The sequence below is a fragment of the Populus alba genome, chromosome 3, assembly GCF_005239225.2.
Source record: "Populus alba chromosome 3, ASM523922v2, whole genome shotgun sequence".
Taxonomy (NCBI): domain Eukaryota; kingdom Viridiplantae; phylum Streptophyta; class Magnoliopsida; order Malpighiales; family Salicaceae; genus Populus; species Populus alba.
Window position 1 is genome coordinate 2,599,812 of NC_133286.1, and position 21,301 is coordinate 2,621,112.

Here is a 21,301-nt window from a genome sequence, read left to right on the forward strand (position 1 = left end):
ACATGATTTCTATTTTTGTACTAAACTTTGAATTCCCAAAAATCCTTGTGAACATGTATGATCATGCATAGCTTTGGAAGAAAAGGGAAACACACCCAAAGATTCTTAGTATAATGATTTCATGCTTAAAGGTTATGCTCAATGTGTTATTTGCATAAAAACAACAAACAAAAATAAAGGTATGTTCATGAACATAGGAAAACATATGATCTTATTAACAAGAAAGGCTCATTTGACAAGGAAATTTTGAGCCAAATTACCAACAAAAACTGGAACACGTTTAAAAAAAAATCAAGAAGTTTTGCAGGCATGATCAAATAGAGGTAGTTATTTTTTAGCAGAACAAGAACAAGCTCTATTTTGCAACGGTGGTGCAATTCCCATTTGGTCAGCCTTCTTACAAAAGGTTTTGCAGAAATGCTTGATTGTATTGAGGCTCTTGACCATGTTTCCCCAAATTTCTTCAAAGCTGAGTCGCTATTGGGTTTTGAAACAAAGATGATAGGTCGGTTGGAAGGAACTTCCCCAAATTTATTTTTCAGTATTTGCTCGAGTAAGCTAGAGGTGAGTCAAGCTTTTCTTCAGAGACTCCAACTCTTCTTGAAAATTGATGTTACGACGAGCACAATGTTCATCTTTTGTGTTTTTCGCTCAAAGTCAAGTGTTGTAGACTCGTAGGGGACCTACTTTTCATCCCGGTGCATGCATGAAAAATGTATGACAAGTAATCTATATGATGAACTCGCCCTTCAAGGGGTGACATATGATCGTAACTCTTGCATGATGAAACAAGAATCTTGATTCTTGCCCAAACTCTACAATGAAATTTTTTTGAGTGATGGTCATTGTGTCACCCACAAGTCTTGAGTTCAAGATGCTTCAAGAAGGGTTTGCCCTTATGCAAAGAATGATAGCACATACAACCTAAGGACAAGTTCTATTCATTATGTGAACATGGGTAGGTTTTCTACTTGGTCTCAAAAGGGTCTGATATCTGCCTAGTGATGATCTTCGTAAAGACAGTATAGGGGCATTGCGAGAAATGGTTAAGGCACGTATACCCACCATTACCAAGCAGGCACTCAGATATAAGTTGAGTGTTTCACCCATCTGAACCCTGACCAATAGTCATAGGGCAAATCGCTAGTTCCCCACCTAACCTAGAAGCTTATGTGTGCTTTCAAAAATTAAAATAGGTGATGCGTGAGACAATTCTATAAAATGCATAGAAACAAAAACATTAAAAAAGAGATAAAATTGCAAAAACTTAAACACATCAAATACACAAAGCTTAGTCCAATATTGTCAGAAACAGTACCGTCCTCAGCGGAGTCACTATTTTATCGCACATCACCCGTGCGATGTCGGTTGGTGATTTTTCTTCCTTGTTTGCTTGATTCATTAGGAGTCGCCACCTAGTATTTAATTGAGGGCTACTAGGAAACCTAGGTGTACTGGTCTTGTCAGAGATTCACGGGTAAGGGACTGGATTAGCATCCCTAATGCACCCTACCTGAGGTAAGTTGCTTCGTGACTTTGATGTGATAAAGAAGTTTTCAAAATTTTATTCTTTCATCAGATATTAGAAATACGACTTACTTGTAGCTCATAATCCTTAACTGTGAGCAAATAAAAATATTAAATTCTTCTTTATTCTTTGCAATTTTATCATAAAAAAAAATATTCATAAACAAAATACAAACAACACATTCACTTTCACTATATTTTTCTTTTTTTTCTTTTCCTTTTTTTTTTTGGTTACATCCACACTACAAATTATAAAAATTCAAAACTAAGCAAAAATTACATTAAACAATTTAAAATTTATAAAATAGCCCCTAAAACTCCAAAAATGGCAAGGAAAGCCTTATGCAACTGCAGGAACAATGGCGGCGCGTCTCCTCCACGCGCCTCCATCACTAGCGGCACATGGGTTCATGCACCACTGCCGATGAAGGTTGCCAAACCGGTGGATCAAGAACGTCCTCTTCTTCTCTGCCTTCTTACGCTGTCGATGAGGGTCACCGCCGCCTACAAAAAGAACAAAACGCAACAACAAGCTTTGTCCCCTTTCTTTCTCGATTTTTTTTTTAGATCTGCTTCCTATAGATATGTTCTTTTTCATTTCCCCTTGTTCTCTGTTTTAGGCGGCTGGTTGTGTGACCATAAGGCTGTTGCCCTTTAGGTTTCTGTCTGGTCTACAGGCGATGTTGCAGTGTCTCCTCTATAGTAGTAGGCTGGTCGGCAAGAGCTGGGTCGCTATTTAGCAGAGACGGGAGGGGCTGAAAGAGCAGAGGAGGAAGGAGCAGCGGACCAATCTAGGTCCGTGAGGGATGCTGTTGCTGACGGTGAAGACCGGCTGAGAGGAGAGTGAGAGGTGGTCTTGGCTAGTTCGTGAGTCTGGTGAGGAGCTGAAGGAGAAGATCGGGGGAAAAGGAGAGGCGATGGGAAGTGGGTTGCTGGTTTAGGGGGTTATGTGGGTATCGTCTGTTGGTTGAGGGAAGAATGACAGAGAGGGGAAAATGGAGGCAAGCCTGGTGAGGGGTGATGGGGACGGTCTTGGTGTAGGGAAAGAGAGGGTTGGTGGCCATTGTTTGGGGTTGTCTAAGGTGAGGGAACGATTGAGAAGGGAAGATTTGTGGGAATAGGGTTGCTTCAGGTGCAGGGGAGCAGACGAAGAGCTGAAATGGCTGGGGGTCCTTGGCTCTGTACTGGGAGAGCAACCACCAAGAAACCCGGGGGGACGGCGACTTTGTTTTTTTTTATAAAAAAAAATCCAATCAACTGCTAGGGGCTGCGACTCCTTTTTGTTTCAAGAGGGAGCACGGCCGCTCCCTTAGAGTGGGAGCTGGTAGGGTTAGGATGTTTAAGGTTTTTTTGTGTTGCCTCTTCTAATTTTGGTCCAAGATTGCCCCCCTTGTTTGTGTGAGTTGTGGAAACTCCTATTTATAGACAAAATGTTGCTTAGGCCTCAAAATTGGTCTCTCAACTTTTTTTTTTGTAAATTTGATTTTTCTTATTTTTTTTTATATTTTTTAAAAACGAGCAATATCAAATTCGACTCAATGAGGAAAATCAATGATTTTTAAAAATAACGTGTAAAAAGTTGAACGCGTTCGAAAGACTTTTGAAAAATAAATTTTTTTTTTAGACGACATTGAAAATGCTAAAAACGATGCAAATATATTAAAAACATATTTTTTGGATTTTTGTTGTTTTTCGCTATTTTTGGATTTTTCAAAAAGTTTAGCAAAAAGGCGGGTCAAAAATTAGGTACCAACAATTCTGAACAAGAAAAACTAAATACTTGAATATGAAAGAATTACAATTGTCGCACCCAACATCGCGGCGGTCCTAAAAATTAATTCTCTTGGATTAATTAAAAAAAAATAGATTTCTGACATCCTATTCTTTTAGGGGAAAAAGTCTCGTTTGAGGAGTCGCCACCTAGTATTATGGTCACTAGGAACCCTAACTGGTCAACAGAGATTCTATGACTCGGGATTGGTTACGTAAAAGGGAAGATATTATCACCCCTTAAACGTTCTGCCTAAGGCAGACTGCATTGTTGGTTTTGTCTTAAATTGTTAAATATTTATTAATTTATGTTGTGATGATTTGTTTATAATATTCCCTACTCTGGCGCCAGTGAAGAAGAAAGTGAGGGCTCAAAGGCGCTCCAAGAAGAAAACGAGTGCTCAAAGGCACTCTAAAGAGGAAATCGAGTGCTCAAAGGTGCTCGGAGAGGAAAGCGAGTGCTCAAAGGCACTCAAAGAGGAAGGCAAGTGCTTAAAGGCACTCGAAGGAGAAAGCGAGGGCTCAAAGGCGCTCGAGAAGGAAGGCGAGGGCTCAAAGGCGCTCGTAAAGGAAAGTGAGGGCTCAGAGGCGCTCGAAGAGGAAAACGAGTGCTCAGAGGCGCTCGAAGAGAAAAGCAAGGGCTCAGAGGTGCTCGAAAAGGAAGGCGAGTGCTCAAAGGCACTCGAAGGAGAAAGCGAGTGCTCAAAGGCACTTGAAGAAGAAAGTGAGGGCTCAAAGGCGCTCCAAGAAGAAAATGAGTGCTCAAAGGCACTCAAAGAGGAAAGCGAGCACTTAAAGGCTCTCGAAAAGGAAGGCGAGTGCTCAAAGGCACTCGAAGGAGAAAGCGAGTGCTCAAAGGCACTTGAAGAAGAAAGTGAGGGCTCAAAGGCGCTCAAAGAAGAAAACGAGTGCTCAAAGGCACTCGAAAAGGAAAGGGGGTGCTCAAAGGCGCTCGAAAAGAAAAGCGAGGGCTCAGAGGCACTCGAGAAGGAAGGTGAATGCTCCAAGGCACTTGAAAAGGAAAGAAAGTGCTCAAAGGCACTCGAAGAGGGAAGCAAGGGCTCAAAGGCGCTCGAAGGAGGTGGAAAAGCACGGAGATTTTTCAGAATGGCCTATTTCTCATGGGCGGCCTTCCTATGTTTGAAAAAATTCTCAAAAAATGAAAAATTTTCAAATAGCAATTTTGATCATTGGCCATTTCAAGTTGGCCTTCCACTTGATGGATTCAGCTGGAATTTTCTCATATGAAATTTGTGAAACTCATTGTCCAATCCTCCAAGTTTAGATGATATGCATGCATCTTTACCTGATTTGAAATATAGACCCCCATTTCTTCTTAGTCTTCTCGTTGCTTGACTGATGAGGACTTGCTACCTCTGATTTGGGTCATCTTTGTCGCTTGGCTTATAGCCCACTTAAGTTGGCCTATGTGAGTCTATTTCCAGATTTGTTCACACAACTCAGCCTTTATGGTGCCCATTGCAACCCACTTATTTGCTGAAGATTTCTGACTCGTCAACTAATTTGAGAGGACTTATTCATTACCCCTCGTTTCACTGCTAGAAACATTCGGTGTCACTTGCTGAAAGGATCAAGCTATTTTTTGTAAACCAAAATGCCCCTTTTGTCTGGTTGTAGGAAATATTCCTCTCTCTTTTTTCTAGAAGAGAAAATACAATGTTGCCCCCTTGTACTGGTCATTGCCCTCAAGTGTGCTTTGTCAGCGACTTAGACAAATAATGGTTTTAAAATGCCATTCTCTCATTTCTCTCCTTTTCAGTTTGGTGAAGGAATATAGGTCTAGAATGAATCTTGAAATCTTGATCTTGCATTTTGAAAACAAAAATTATTTCGATGTGAATCTAAAACAATTCGCTTTTGAAATCTTGCAACTCCTTGGTTATTTCCTTTCTTGGAAAAAGAGGTTATTTGCTCTTGTGTTTAGCAATGAGATCTTTAGTGAAAATACGTCATAAGATGACCTTTTGTTTCAAAGTGAAGGGCTCGAGAAAAAGCTCGAGGTTTTGTATGAGAAAAAGTTGTCTCTTTTTGAACATTCATTTTTATCAGCATGAATAATAATGAGTAGTTTATTCTTGATGTCGCACGTGTGCGGCATCGCGGCGATCGCCCACTATCACCACCCCTTTTCATACATTGGGTGTGGTATGTCTATCTATTGTGGAAAGTATGGTGAGACAAGGAATTCTTTGTCTCTTAGTGGTGAAAAATGGAATGGGAGTCGCCACCTAGTATTTTAGTTACTAGGAACCCTAACTGGTCACAGAGATCGGGCACGGGGACTGGTTGCGTAAAGAGAAGGTATTAGCACCCCAAATACGCCCTACCTAAGGTAAGCTGCATTGTTTTATTGTCTGATAAAAACTAAGGTGTTATTGTACTTCTAGTTGTTGGTCTGTCTATGGTTCAAGAAAAATCCTCCTCGGTAAGAAGGTCTTTATCTTATCGGGTAAAATCCTAACCGTTCTAATGTCTATACCAAAACTTTATTAATAATATTAGGAATATGTTTTACGTATAAATTCGTAATCCCAAATACTAAAAGAAAACAAAAAGATTTTTTAGAATTTTTGAAAATATTGGCCTAGTTCTCGGTGGCTTGAATAAACTAGTTATTAAAGCCAAAATGCATGCTAATCCATATATTGTTTTTGAAAATTTCCTTTGTTGTGTGAAAATATGAATGTTATAATATATATATATATATATATATATATATATATATATATATTATATATATATATATATTGGAGAGACTAGGCTGTATTTTAAAACAAAAAACATTTTTTTTTGGAAAATATTTTTTTTTGATGTTTTAACGAAAAATTAGGTATTTTAATACTGGGTTTGTATCCTTACGGTATAAAAAATACAACCCAATATTAATCCACCTTAATAAAAATATGCAGGAAAAATCAACAATATTTTTTTAAAAAATTTTAGAATTTTTTTTTTTAAACAAAAAAAAAACATTTTTTATTTTTGAAAATCTTTGATGTTTTGACGAAAACCGGGTATTTTAAATAATGAATTTATATCTCTACGGTATAAGAAATGCAAACCATTATTCAGCCATTTTTGATAAAAATGCAAGAAAATCAACAATATTTTTTCAAAGATTTTTTCAAAATATTTTTTTTCTTATATTTTCTTTATATATAAAATGTATACACACATATATATTATAATATATATTTTCTTATATTTTCTTATATTTTCTTATATTTATTTGGCCGGCCCAAATAAATGGACCCAAGCTCAGCCCAAAAAAAAAGGGTCTCAGCCCAACCAAAAATTCTTCTTCAGTCTGGGCCAGGACTGGCCCAGACGTGCAAGGCTGGGCCAGCATCGGGCTGGCCCACCAACAGACCAGCGGGGGAAGAATTATTTTTCTCCCCCCCCCCGCCTCCTGCATGCAGCATGCAGGAGGCAAATCTGCAACAAAGAAAGAAAAGAATGCAGGGGGAAGAAAGTGCACCTGGCGCGGCGGAGGCAGCGCTGCTAGCCGGAGTTCCTCGCTGGTGACGCTGCGGTGGAGGCTGGTGGCGGTGTCGTGGCTCGCGAACGGCGGCTCCAGGCAGTGCTGCGGCTGTTTCGCACGGTTCGTCGTCGTTCACTCGGTTCGTTGCTTCTGTTTCGGTTTCTTAAGTTACCTCTCGGCTTCAACTTTCCCAAGCTTCTCAACTTTGGGTTTCCAGTGGCTTTGTCTGGTTAGTTTCTCTCTCTGTTTCCTTTTTTTTTTTCTCTCTTTCGGTTCCCGTCTTTTTTTCTTTTTTCTCCTCTCCCCTTTCTTCTTTTCGGTTCTCTATTTATAGACCCAGTGAGCGTGGCTTTTCACTGTGGAGCCAGGGAGCGGGTCACGGGGCGGCTGGTCGGGGCGTAGCTGTCCAGGCGTGCCTCCCTCGGTTTCGGTGGCGCGGCGGGTGGTCGGCCAGTGTCTTCGGTCGGTGGTCCAACGACGTGGGGCCTCGGTTGGTCGGTGGGCTAGAGGGACCGGTGAAACTAAACAATGCATTCTTTTTCCTTCTTCCCCGCTGCATGTTCGGGGGGAAGAAGAAAGGGGAATAGTGCCGTTCAAAATGGCACCGTTCAGCCTTTCTCTTCTTTTTTTTATTTTTTTTTAATGTATGAAACGACGTCGTTTTGGAGAAAACGTGCCGTTTCATTTAAATGTGGCGCCAGAACGCACCAAATTTCAAATCAGCCCTCAATCATCTTTTTTCTATTCAATTGCATCCCTGCCAATTTCGGTCCCCACCCCTCAAGTTGGCCGTGTTTTTCATTTTAGTCCTTGGCCTCTGATTTATGCAATTAAGCCCTTAATTGATCAATAAACTTTCAATTTCTTCAATTAGGCCCCTGAATTAATTCAATACACCCCCCTCTATCTTCGCGCCTTTTCCAAATTGGTCCCTGGTTTCGGATTTGCTCAATTGAGTCCCTAATTGGCCCTTAAACTTCAATATTTATGCATTTAAGCCCCTGATTTGACCCAATAAATTCCTAAAAAATATATTTTGGCCCAGAACTTAAATTTCTTCTAATTAAAGCCCAAATTGACTTAAAAATCAATTTTTCTTGCAATCAAATCCTCTATAAATTCAAATAAAAATCCAATTAAGTCCATAAACATCCAAATTTGGGCTTTTCTCCTCAAAATTCAAATTTTCCTTCTCAACAGGGCTCTCATCCTTCAAGAATATACTGTCAAAAATCAAATTTTTGTATTTTAACCTCCTTGACGAATTTTCTGACCATTTTCTGAGTGCTTCTACCTCCTGTTATTTTTCTAAACCTCCTTTGGCTTTTTTTTTTTTTTTTTGTGGGGACCCAAAAATGGGTTACAACAGATGCCCCCTCTTTATAATGCTTACGGAGCAAGTGTTTTGCGCAGTAAGTTTTATAAAGATAAACCCAAAACGGAACTCCCGAAACTGATCTGGTCGAAGCTTGATTGATCTGAAACCGAGTGGAGAAGGGGAAAAGTGGTCTCATTCTTATGGGTGACCTACCCAAAGGGGAAGAATGACCTCATTATTATGGGTGACCTACCCAAGTAAAAAAAGATGGAGAATGGTCTCATTCTAATGGGTGACCTACCTAGGAAAAAAAATGATGGTCTCATTGTGATGGGTGACCTACCCGAGTGGTAAAGGAAAGAGTGGTCTCATTCTTATAGGTGACCTACCCAGGGGGAAGAATGGCCTCATTATTATGGGTGACCTACCCAAGTAAAAAAGACGGAGAATGGTCTCATTCTAACGGGTGACCTACCCAGAAACAAAATGATGGTCTCATTGTGATGGGTGACCTACCCAGAAAAGGAAAGAGTGGTCTCATTCTTATGGGTGACCTACCCAGGGGGAAGAATGGCCTCATTATTATAGGTGACCTACCCAAGTAAAAAAAAAAATGAAGAATGGTCTCATTCTAATGGGTGACCTACCCAGAAACAAAAATGATGGTCTCATTGTGATGGGTGACCTACCCAGAAAAATATTGGTCTCATTGTGATGGGTGACCTACCCAGAAAAATGTTGGTCTCATTGTAATGGGTGACCTAACCCAAAGATAAAAGAAAAAGAGCGGTCCTCATTGTAATGGGTGACCTACCCAAGATAAAGAAAAGTACGGTCTCATTGTAATGGGTGACCTACCCAGGTGGAAGAATGGTCTCGTTGTAATGGGTGACCTACCCAGATAAAAAAACATGGAGAATTGGTCACATTGTAATGGGTGACCTACCCAAAAAAAAATGATAATGGCTCAAAGGCGCACTTGAAAGGAGGTAGGGTTAGAAAACACACTACCTAAGAAGTGAGGGCTCAAAAGGCGCACTCAAAAGGAGGTAGGGTTAGAAAACGCACTACCTGAGAAATGGTGATGAAACACCGATCTGACAAATGTTGAAAGCAATGCATTATGGTCAATATGCATGTATGTTTTTGTTACCTATCTTGGAAACATAGGTCCCCCTTTCGTCGTAAACTTCTTCGAGCTCTTGTTTCAACCTTTTCTCATGAACCGAAATATACTTCATATCCTTTTAGTGAAGAGATCTCTGGTTCCTTGTGGGGCCCTTTCTTGCTCCATTGAGTATTGTGCTTTATTATTATTTCAAAAAGGAAAACTCAAAAGATTTGGTTTTGTTCATGAAAACTAAACTTTCAATGCAATTAGCAATTCTCATAAAAGATGCTTTTTTAGAAGTTTTTTATTACGATACCCCTTTGGGCTTTGTTTCACTATGGACCCCTATGTGCACTTCGTGCACTTCTTGCCCCCTAGTGTGGCGTGCAAAAATATTTCAAGTTTAGATTTGATTTGGTTTTCTCCAATTGATGGAGGCAACTCCTTGGTTATGCGTAAAAAAAAAGGTTCTTTTAAGTAAAAGCATTTCAAAATGCTATGAGATCATATGTTATATATATATATATATATATATATATATATATATATATATATATATATATATGTAAAAAAAAGAAAGCTCTTTACAAAGAGAATTCATGGCCGGACTTTATTTTATTGACTGGGAAATTACGAAATACATCAAGCGTAGTATTTCCTTACAGAGTCAGAATTCACGGGCCTAACTAGATCTTCTCCATCCATTCTAAACAGTAACAAAGCTCCTCCTGAGAATGCTTTCTTCACCATGTAAGGCCCCTCATAGTTAGGCGCTCATTTACTCTGATCTTCTCCAGGTAAAGGCAATATTTTCTTTAGTACAAGATCTCCCTCGTGGAATCCTCAAGGTCAAACCTTCTTGTCATATGATTTAGCCATCCTTCTTTGGTAGAGTTGATGATGATAGATTGCGGCTATCCTCTTTTCACTGATCAGATTCAACTGTTCGTATCTAACTTTTGCCCATTCTACCTCTTCCAGCTTAGAGTCTAACAACACTCTTAATGATGGGATTTCCACTTCTAAAGGCATCACCACCTCCATTCCGTATACCAACATGTACGGGGTGGCTCCTGTTGAGGTTCGAATTGCGGTGCGATATGCATGAAGGGCAAATGGCAACATCTCATGCCAATCTTTATAGGTGACTACCATCTTCTGAATAATCTTTTTGACATTCTTGTTAGCAGCTTTTACCGTACCATTCATCTTTGGTCTATATGGCGAAGAATTGGAATGCTTGATTTTCCATTTAGTGCAGAGCTCTATTATCATCTTGTCATTGAAATTCTGGGCATTATCAGTTATAATCTTTTCTGGTGGACCATACCGACATATCAAATCTCTCTCAATAAATTTCTTCACCACTTTTTGCGTCACATGAGCAAATGACCCAGCTTCTACCCATTTTGTGAAATAGTCGATAGCCACGAGAATAAACTTATGACCATTGCTGGCTTTTGGGTTTACAGGTCCAATCACATCAATTCCCCACATCGCGAAGGGCCATGGAGATGTCAAGTTAAACAAAGGAGCTGGAGGAGCATTGATTTTGTCACTGTATACTTGGCACTTATGACATTTTCGGACATAGTTGATGCAATCCTTCTCTAATGTCATCCAAAAATACTCGGCTCTTTATATCTTCCTAGCCATCACATGTCCACTAGCATGGGTTGAGCAAATCCCTTCATGGACTTCCCGTAACGTACTTTTTACCTTAAATTCATCCAAACATCTCAACAAAGTCCCGTCAAATGATTTCTTATACAAAATCTCCCCATCAAGATAAAAATCCATTGCCAACCTCCTCAAGGTCTTCTTGTCGATTTTGGATGCCCCCATGGGATATGCCTGGCTTTGGATGAAATTCTTGATATCATAGTACCACGAGTTTCCATCCACTTCTCTTTCGACTGAGCAGCAGTGAGCGGGGCTATTTCTGATATTGATGTGTACTGGTTGTACCTTGTGCCCAAAGTCTATCTTGGCCATAGATGCTAGTGTGGCCAAAGCATCTGCAAATTGGTTCCCTTCCCTTCCCAGATGGGTGAACTCTATTTCCTCAAATTCTCTAGCCAGCTTAGACAGGTATTCTTGGTAAGGCCTTAACTTCTCTTCTTTGGTTTTCCATTCTCCTTTTACTTGGCAAATGATCAGCATTGAGTCTCCATACACATCTATCTTTTTTATGTTCATCTCTAATGCAGCCTCTAAACCAAGAATGCAAGCTTCATACTCAGCCGTGTTGTTAGTACACCCGAACTGCAGCTTAACTGAAACCGGATACTGCTTTTTATCAGGAGAGATTATCACTGCACCCGCTCCGTTACCACGTATATTTACAGCACCATCAAAATACATAACCCACCAATCTGATTTTTCTTCCTTGATTGCCAACACATCTTCATCGGGAAAGTCAAAGTTTAACGGCTCATAATCTTCCATAGCGTGGTCAGCCAGGTGATCGGCAACAACACTTCCTTTCACGACTTTCCTTGTCATATATACTATGTCATACTCAGCCAAAAGAACTTGCCATCTTGCAATTCGGCTAGATAGATAAGGCTTTTCACAAATGTATCTCAATGGGTCTAACTTGGAAATTAACCATGTAGTGCAATACAACATATACTGACGTAATCTCTTTGTAGCCCATGCTAGTGCGTAACACAGCTTCTCAATCACAGTATACCTAGACTCACATTCCGTGAACTTCTTGCTTAGGTAATAAATGGTCCTTTCCTTCCTTCCGGTTTCATCATGTTGCCCAAGCACACATCCTATTGCTGTTTCGGTTACTGTTAGGTATAATATCAATGGCCTTTTTGGTACAGGAGGAACAAGCAAAGGTGGATTTAGCAAGTACTGCTTGATTTTCTCAAAATCTTCATCACACTCTTCATTCCATATTCCAGGGTTCTTCTTCCTTAACAAACAAAAGATCGGGTCACAAGTGACGGTTAATTGGGATATAAACCGAGCGATGTAATTCAACCTTCCTAAGAAACCTCTTACCTCCTTCTCAGTCTTGGGGGGTGACATAGATTGAATAGCCTTTACTTTTTCAGGATCCACTTCTATCCCTTTATCACTCACCACAAATCCCAACAACTTACCGAATTTCACCCCGAATGAACACTTTGCTGGGTTAAGCCTCAACTTATATTTCCTTAGCCTTTCAAATAATTTCTTCAATATTTGGACGTGATTCTCTCCCTCTTTAGATTTAGCAACCATGTCATCCATGTATACTTCAATCTCTTTGTGCATCATGTCGTGAAACAAAGTCACCATAGCCCTTTGGTAAGTGGCCCCAGCATTCTTTAAACCAAATGGCATGACTTTATAGCAAAAGGTTCCCCATGGTGTTACAAAGGTTGTCTTCTCCTTATCCTCTTGCGCCATTCTTATCTGATTGTAGCCTGAAAACCCATCCATGAAGGAATATGTGGAGCTGCATGCTGCATTATCAACTAACATATCTATATGTGGTAAAGGGAAATTATATTTAGGGCTAGCCCAGTTTAAGTCCCTAAAATCCACGCAAACTATGATTTTACCTTCCTTTTTGGGTACCACAACTATGTTTGACACCCATTGTGGATACTTCACTACTGCCCCTCTTGCGCCATTCTTATCTGATTGTAGCCTGAAAACCCATCCATGAAGGAATATGTGGAGCTGCGTGCTGCATTATCAACTAACATATCTCTGTGTGGTAAAGGGAAATTATCTTTAGGGCTAGCCCGGTTTAAGTCCCTAAAATCCATGCAAACTCTGATTTTACCTTCCTTTTTGGGTACCATAACTATGTTTGACACCCATTGTGGATACTTCACTACTTCCAAAAAACCAGCGTTCCATTGTTTTTCAATTTCTTCCTTTACTTTGATTAAGATCTCCGGATGAGTTCTCCTTAACTTCTGCTTAATCGGCCGGCATCCTTCCATCAGTGGTATTTTATGTACTACAATGTCTGTATCCAAACCAGGCATATCCTCGTAGGACCAGGCAAAGACATCTATATAATCTTGGAGCAGTGCAATCAAATCTTCCTTTGCTTCAGGGGTGATCAAAGTCCCTATCTTCAGCTCTCGCTTGATTTCTTCATTGCCTACATTTATGGTTTCAAGTTCCTCTTTAGCGGGCCTCCAAGCCTGTTCGTATTGTTCTATTAATTTTGTGAATTCCCATATGTTTTTTTCCTCCCATTCCTCATCTTCTACAACCACTATGTATTCTTTAAATTTTGGTCATTCATTCTCAATGTAAAGTGCAGGTGTTGTTGTGGACAATCCATTAAAAACAAAAGATTGGCTCAAAAACAAAATAAAATCCAATTGACATCTTGAGCCTCGATTGTCAATAAATAAAAACAAAACAGAAAAAGGCAAACAACATAGAAAAAATTATAATCCAACAATCATTGTTGATTACATTTTAAAAACCAATGGAGCTTCTTGGGTCTCCCAATTCTGGAACTTCTCTCCTTCGACTAGTTTTCGAACAAAAGTCTTGATGGTGACTTCTTCCAAAGTGTGGATGGTTAATTGTGGCAGCTCTTCATCCCTTCTTTCGGATTCAATTTTCTCAGCAATGTCCTTGACTTGATTTTCCTCCAGAGTGTTTATGTTCATTGAAGAAAGCTTCAAAAAGAAGGTTTCCATGTCCCCTATCAGGTTGCATCACATATGCGGCCTTTGGAAACGAAATCCTGATTGGAGGGATGGCTAAGTTTTCTTCTTCAGGCTTCCTTCCTTCAATCCTAGCCATTCTCTTCTCCCTTCTTGCACCAACAGCTTGCTTGTAATCCTCTTTCTTGGGCTTATATCCAAGCCCAAACCTCTGTTCTGCAGCTTTCAATTTGATTATATCCATCCATTCAAGCCTTCCTTGCTCAATGTCATATGGGAAAGGAATCTTCTTTTTCAAAAAGCTTTTAGCGGCCATTTTGGTGGCCTCCGAGATTTCTGGCTTCCTCACCACAGTGTTCTCGGGAACACACTCGATATTCACAACCTCAAATGCATGAAGGTTTCCATCCTTACAATCTTCTGCTTCAATGAATGGAACCGCCACATTTCTTACCATTGATATAGTCTCCTCAGCCTTAACAGTAACCAGGACACCATTGGCAATGTACTTCAAACATTGATGTAGTGAGGAGGTGACAGCTCCCGCGGAATGTATCCATGGCCTTCCTAACAACATGCTATAGGAAGGGTGGATATCCATCACTTGAAGGGTTACTAGAAAGACTTGTGGACCCACAGCTAGTTCGACCTCAATTGACCCTATCACTTGCCTTGGTGAGCCATCGTACGCTCTCGCTATCATCACACTGGGTTCCATATGTGAGGGATCTATCGGCATTTCATCCAGCATATGCCTTGGTAACACATTAAGGGCCGAGCCGTTATCGATGAGAACCTTACCGATGAGACAATCTTTGCATCGGACCTTGACATACAAAGGTTTGTTATGTCCAGTTCCTTCAGCGTCAAGTTCATCTTCCGTGAAATATAAGTAATTGGTAGCATAGATCCTCCCTACTAGATGCTCCATAGTCTTTTGTTCAATATCTTGGGGCACATAAGCCTCATTCAGTACTTTTTGCAGAGCATTACGATGTGGCTCGGAGCTGAGTATTAATGTCATGATGGAGATCTTGGCAGGGGTCTTCTTCAACTAATCCACTATACAGTACTCGCTATGTTTCATCAATTTCAGGAACTCATTTGTTTCTTCCTTAGTCACAGGTTTATTCACCTCAAGCTCTTTATCGAGGTCCAACACCTCCTTGCCTTTAGCCTTTCTTTGTTTTTCTAGTTCCTCAGGTGTGAAACAACGACCACTCCGAGTTAGACCACTTATCTCAGTTCGGAACAGCGGCAAAGGAGTTTCAATATTCGAGGTGTAACCATAATCTCCAGGCATCACACCGTAGTCTACTTTTTTTGCATATAGGGGCTTAGTTAATACCAATTTTGAGAGCCCATTAGCTGTTGATTGGATTCTACATTTCTCTTGATTCTCTATCATCTCTATCTCTTCATTGTCATTTACGGCCTCAATCCTTAACTCTCCTAGAGTTAGCATTCTTGCAACCTTTTGATGAAATTCAATGCATTCATCAATGTGATGCCCTTTCTTTTTATGGAAAGGGTAAAAGTTACTTTCCTATTTGTAGTATTCAGTTGAATTTTCCAAATGTCCAGACTGCACCAACATAAAGTATAGCTTTGTCATGGGCACTTTTACCACCCTCTCTTTGCTACCAATCTCCATGGTATTCACTCCATCCCTACTAGCAACATGTTTGGGTAAAGGGTTTGAATTCTCATTAGGCGAATCCTCGAAAGTGACCCATCCAACTTTGATCAGTTGCAACACCTTTCTTTTAAAAGCAAAGCAAGCCTCAATGTTATGACCCGCATGACCAGCATGGTATTCACAAGTCACTTCGGGGTTGTACCAGGTAGGGAAAGGTGGTTGCATAGGTGGTACGGGTAGGGGAGCTATCTGCCCAATGCTCAACAGCTTGGCATACAACTCTTTTAAGGTTATTGGTAAAGGTGGTAATTGTTCTTCCAATGATTGGTTATCTCTTCTTTGGTTTTTTGCTGGGAATTTTGTTTGATTGGGTTGGTTTGGAATGGGGGGTTTGGCAAAATTAATACTGGTGACTTGGGTGGTGGGTATTTGGTAGTTTTTTCTTCTCCCTTCTAGGTTATTCACCTCATTTTCTTTCTTTTTCCCAATGAAACCTCTCTTCTCTATAGGTTCTGCAATTCTGCCACTTCGGATTCCTTGTTCAATCCTCTCAGCAATCCGCACAACATCATAGAAATGTTGTGCTGAACTACCCATAAGGTGTTCATAGTATGGAGCCCTAAAAGTATTAGCAAACAGTGTCACCATCTATGTCTCTATTAGTGGAGGTTGTACATTGATAGCTTGGTCACGCCACCTTTGAGCATAAATCCTCACGGACTCTTGGGTTCCTTTCTCCATGGTAATCAGACTGGTCCTATCAGGAGCAATCTCAAGATTAAACTTGTATTGCTTTAAGAAGGCATCTACCAGGTCCGTCCACTTCTTGATCCTAATGTTGTCTAACCTCATATACCAGCTAAGGGTCGATCCTGTCAGGCTATCCTGGAAGAAGTAAATTAACATTTTATTATCATGGATAACTTCTGCCATTTTGTTATAGTAGGAACGAAGATGGGTGCCGATCCTGTCAGGCTATCCTGGAAGAAGTAAATTAACATTTTATCATCGTGGATAACTTCTGCCATTTTGTTATAGTAGGAACGAAGATGGGTGCCGATCCTGTCAGGCTATCCTGGAAGAAGTAAATTAACATTTTATCATCGTGGATAACTTCTGCCATTTTGTTATAGTAGGAACGAAGATGGGTCTTTGGGCATTCCATCCCGGTATACTTAACAAACTCTGGCACTCTGAACTTCTTTGGAATAACAATGTTAGGCACCAAACATACTTCAGCAGCCCTAATTGGGTCAAATAAATCATTTCCTTCAATTGCCCTTAGCCTCTCTTCTAGTGCTGTCCACTTATCATCTCTTTCATGATTAGAGAATTTGAAGTCATGTGGATCTTCGTTTGTTAAATCCATTGTAATAGGGTTTTAGATGGGCTGAGTGGGATTAAGATTCTGCTTATTTGGTGTATTTGCCCCCATGTTTATAGGTGCGACAGGAATTTGAGCTGCTGCTAGTGCTTCATCATGTTAAGTAGACGTTCCCTCTCCATCTCTAGCTCTCAACATTTGCTCTAACATACCGGTTAGGCGCGCCACATCATTCCGAACTCCTTCAAGTTCTCTTTGGTACTGAGCTTTTGGTTGTGACCTTTCTTCGTTTTCCATTCTTTTTCTTTGTCGAGTGTTGTGGATTCTAGAAGGAGGACCTATGTTTCACGATCTGGCGCATGGAAAAATATAAATGAATGTATGGTAATGAACAATGCATGATGCATATGTAAATGTGAGCTTTTTTTTTTTTTTTTAAATCGATTGATGGTCAACATTTCTTCTTGTGTAATGGGTATGGACTCTTTTTGTCACATTCCTTATCAGGAGTAGTTTTGCTCATGTTGCTGCTTTGGTAGGCTTATCCCTACTCTATAGGAGATTTTCTTTCACCAAAGATGGGTCAAGACCCATTTTCATTCATAATATTGGCTAATACAATCTCTTGAAAAAAGGATACACAAAAAAAAGAACAAAATACATCAATCTTCCTCTTCATCTATGTCTCTAACCACTGGTAGGAAAGCAAGGCCTCGATTCTCAATTTTTTCTAAGAAGGCATCTGTCTCAGCCAAGCTTTGTCGATAACAAAAGATGTCTCTCCCCACCCTTCGAGCATTGGCTCTAATGATCCGTGCATGAATGGCAGCTTCATCCATTTGCTCATCTACTTTGGCCATCTTCTCCATAAGCAACATGTTGTTCCGATTCAATGTATTGTTGTTGGTGTCGATCTGTTCTTTATGTTTTTCTGAAGCTTCCAACTTTTCGGTCAACTGCTTTACCTTTTCTCGTTCTTTGTCAAACTTCACCTTTAGCATCCTAATTTCATTTTTCTTAGCTACCAAATCTGCCTTAACAAACTCCTCTTCCTTCCCCTTTCTTTCGAACTCTTGCAATTCAACTAGCCTACTTTCCATCATCACATATTTCTTGTTTAACTCATCATACCTCTCAATTCGGTCTAACAACTCTGCTTGAACATGCAAGAATTTGTCCTGATTGAACTCAACATTCTCTTGATAGTCGTTGAAGTCGGCTTTCAATACTTCCACTTCAGAACCGCTTTGCATCCAATCCAAAATCAGTCTTCCTCTTTCTTTCTCGGACTCTTCTATTACATCCTTTCCTTTGCTCAGTTGCAGCTCCAACATCACTATCTTCGCATCTCTAGATTTGAGTTGTTCATTTAGAAACACTCTGCTTTTATCTCCTTCCATCATCATCCTTTCTAATGATGCTTTATCTCCCTTACTCTTTCCCAATTCTATTTGGAGCCTTTCTAATTGCTTCATAAGGTCTTCCTCATTACTGACCTTTTTTCTTTTCAATGACCCTTCTATAATTCGCGAAGGCCTGTCTTCAGAACATGGCTTTTTAGGAGCGGCAGTCGGGGTCAAATTCCTCCACTTTTCATATCCTTCACTTGAGCTAGGGTCCCTCATCTTTTTAGACTCCTTTTGAATTAGAGTCAAATGGCTCCAATCTTGTTTGATGGTTTCAAGCACTTCTCGCGCGGATTGATCCTTGAAAAACCCGAAAAATTCAGCAAGTCCCACAATTCTTGGGATGTGTTGTATGCCGCCTAATTGTCTTATCACCAGAGCCGGAGCATAGCTGACATAACCTGTGATCCCAATTAAAGGTACCCAACATTTTTGTCCACAACTTACTATGACATCAACCGACTTAACCCAAGGGGCCTTCCAACTAAAGTTGCTACTAGGTAACTCTTGTAGTTTTTTCATCCAACCTTGGTCACCAAGGTTTCCCCATTCTTCTTCCTCCACTATCTTCAAGGGTTTTTGGTTAAACCACCAAAAATTATTAAAGATCGGCTTCTTGGTTTCAACATGGCTTACCATCCAGATGTATAATAACTGAGTACAACATCTCACTGCGCCTTTCCCCGTCTTCCTAAAATGGTTGAGGGTCAGAAAGGTCTCAACCAATATGGCGGTTGTAGGGTTGACATGAGTATTTTCATATTCCACAAATACAGCAGCAGCTTCTAGACTTATAACCCCTATTAAGCTTGGAAATAACACGAGACCATATATTCCCAAAGCGATTAACCTGTCTCTTTCTAGCATGGACCCGTATTGCTCCTTTTTCCTTTTTAGTTCAACCGCTGCCATTCTTCTAGAAATTTCCACTTTAAACCGCTGCCATTCTTCTCTAAAAATCTGCTCAAATATGGAATCTTCAACAACTTTGACAACTCAGGAATCACCTTGTCATTTCTCAAAGGAAAATAAACCTTGTGCAGATGTTTGGGAAACTCTGTCAACATTCCTTATGCCTAAAGCAAACTGCATTGTTGGTTTTGTCTTAAATTGCTAAATATTTATTAATTTATGCTGTGATGATTTGTTTATAATATTCCTGACTCTGGCGCCAGTGAATATTCGAGCTCGAATAATTCCAACTCTGGCGTTGGTAAAAATTCGTTGCTACGACAAAAATTATATCAATATATTTTTTTATTCCCTAATCTAGCACCAGTGAATAAATAAATAAAAATAAATTTATTTTTACGCATGCACACATTTTTTTATTTTTTTAGCTAAACAAAATAAAAATACAACGAATAAAAATAATATAAATTTAAACCGGTATTTTTATTCCTGACTCTGGCGTCAGTGAATAAACCAATAAATTTACATTATTTTTATTCATGCATACACATTTTTTATTTTTTATTTCTATTTTTTATTTTTCTTAGACTGGACCCAGTTCAGCCCACATGGACTGGGTTGGACCCAGCCGGCCCAAGCCGGTGACCAGGCGGCTTTTACCCGCCAGCGTGCGTGAATTATTAACGCACGCTGGCAACAGTTAGTGTGTAATTATATTTCTATTGCACAGTGTCGGGGAGTTATTTTGCAAACTGGAGATACTTACCTGGGAGCAAGATGGAGGCGATGGCGTGCTGTGCTGGACGAACGACGCTGCTTCCTCCTGCTCTTTTTTCTTTGCTTTCTTTATTTCCTGGTTTGCTTCTCTTCGTTCCCCTTCTGTCAATGTTCCCTTCTGTCAGCCGCTCGTTCTTCTCCTTTTTAACTTCTTTCTCTGGCCGTGGAAGCTAGCGTTGGAGAAGGGGAAGCCGATGATGATGTTGGTGCTCTCTAGTGGTCCTTCTCTTTTCTGTTTGTTTTTTTTTCTTTTTTATTTTGTCCACTTTGGTTGCGTTCTGTCCGTCTGCTCAGGGTAGGGGGTGGTGCAACCGGAGACGAGGCTGGTATTCGTGTGTTAGCTGGCCAATACTTCTCTCTGTTTCTATCACGTTCTATTCTCCCTTCAGCCCCTTGGTTCTGTCATCCCTGATTCAGTTTTTTCTCCTCTCCTTTTTTTCTGTTCTCCGCCTCCCCTGCTCTAAGTTCTGCTCTCTTTTTCTTGGGTTTTTTTCCCGCCCCTGTTCGTGGCTCTGTTTTTGTTCTCCTTCGGTCTTTTTCAGTTTTTCAGTCTCCCCTGCCCTTCGTGGCTTTTTCTTCTTCCCCCGGTGCTGCTCTTTTCCCCTGGTTTGTTGCCTTTCTTTCTTTTACCTCCTCTGTTTCCTTGAGAAGAAACAGAGGAATAAAAGTCTGTTTATTTTCTCCTCTCCCCATTCTCTCGTTTCTTTGATTTTTCCCCCCTGTGCCGGTTCTCCTTCTCTGGTTTTTATAACCAGAGAATGCCATGCGGTTGCATGGATTTTAATGCAATAAAGGCATGCGTTTTCTTCTTGTTTTCGGGTGAAGAAGATGAACAGTGCTGATGTTAATGGCAATTTGCGTTTTGAGCCTTGCAATTTTGAATTTTTGCATTACAGTCCTTGGGTAAATTTTAATTGAACCCCTGCATTTCAGCGCCATTTACATATTGATCCTTGGATTTTAATTTATTGCAATCGTGCCCTCAAATGTTAATATTTCTTCAATTAAGTCCCTGATTTCATTAATTTAATTAAATCCAAGTCCAATTAAGTCTCAAAACTTATCAATTCTCTAATTAAACCCTTAATTGGATTAATTAAATCAATTCCAAGCTTAATTAAGTCTCAAAACTTATCAATTCTCCAATTAAATCCTTGATTGGATGAATTAAATTAATTCCAAGCTTAATTAAGTCTCAAAACTTATTAATTTTCCAATTAAACCCTTGATTGGATGAACTAAATTAATTCCAAGCTTAATTAATTCTAAAAATTTATCAATTCTTCAATTAAACCCTTAATTAAACAAATTAATTCCAAACTTAATTAGATTAATTCCAAAGTTTAATTAAACCCCAAAACTTCCATTCATATTGCCC

General features: G+C 39.9%; 1 protein-coding gene across 1 annotated transcript; it reads right to left on the minus strand.

The window, feature by feature from the left end:
- Nucleotides 1–1,867: 1,867 nt before the first annotated feature.
- Nucleotides 1,868–16,873, minus strand: LOC118046066 (uncharacterized). Its single transcript, XM_073408141.1, has 11 exons — nt 16,550–16,873; nt 16,202–16,389; nt 15,970–16,123; nt 15,493–15,753; nt 15,001–15,339; nt 13,839–14,919; nt 13,019–13,345; nt 12,792–12,869; nt 12,466–12,653; nt 11,457–12,096; nt 1,868–2,031 (listed from the first exon to the last, which is right to left on the minus strand). Exons 1-11 carry the CDS (start codon nt 16,871–16,873, stop codon nt 1,868–1,870), a joined length of 3,744 nt encoding a protein of 1,247 aa, XP_073264242.1.
- Between the last annotated feature and the right edge of the window lie 4,428 nt (nt 16,874–21,301).

Bases quoted from the DNA above. Each gene is read 5' to 3' on its own strand.
- LOC118046066 (XM_073408141.1), bottom strand. From the start codon at position 16,873: ATGGATTTAACAAACGAAGATCCACATGACTTCAAATTCTCTAATCAT. The intron at 14,920-15,000 runs GTGAATAAACCT...ATAGTGGATTAG, and splicing joins ACCTCGATAAAGAGCTTGAG to TTGAAGAAGACCCCTGCCAA. The intron at 12,654-12,791 runs GTAAAATCATAG...ATGGGTTTTCAG, and splicing joins TGTGGTACCCAAAAAGGAAG to GCTACAATCAGATAAGAATG.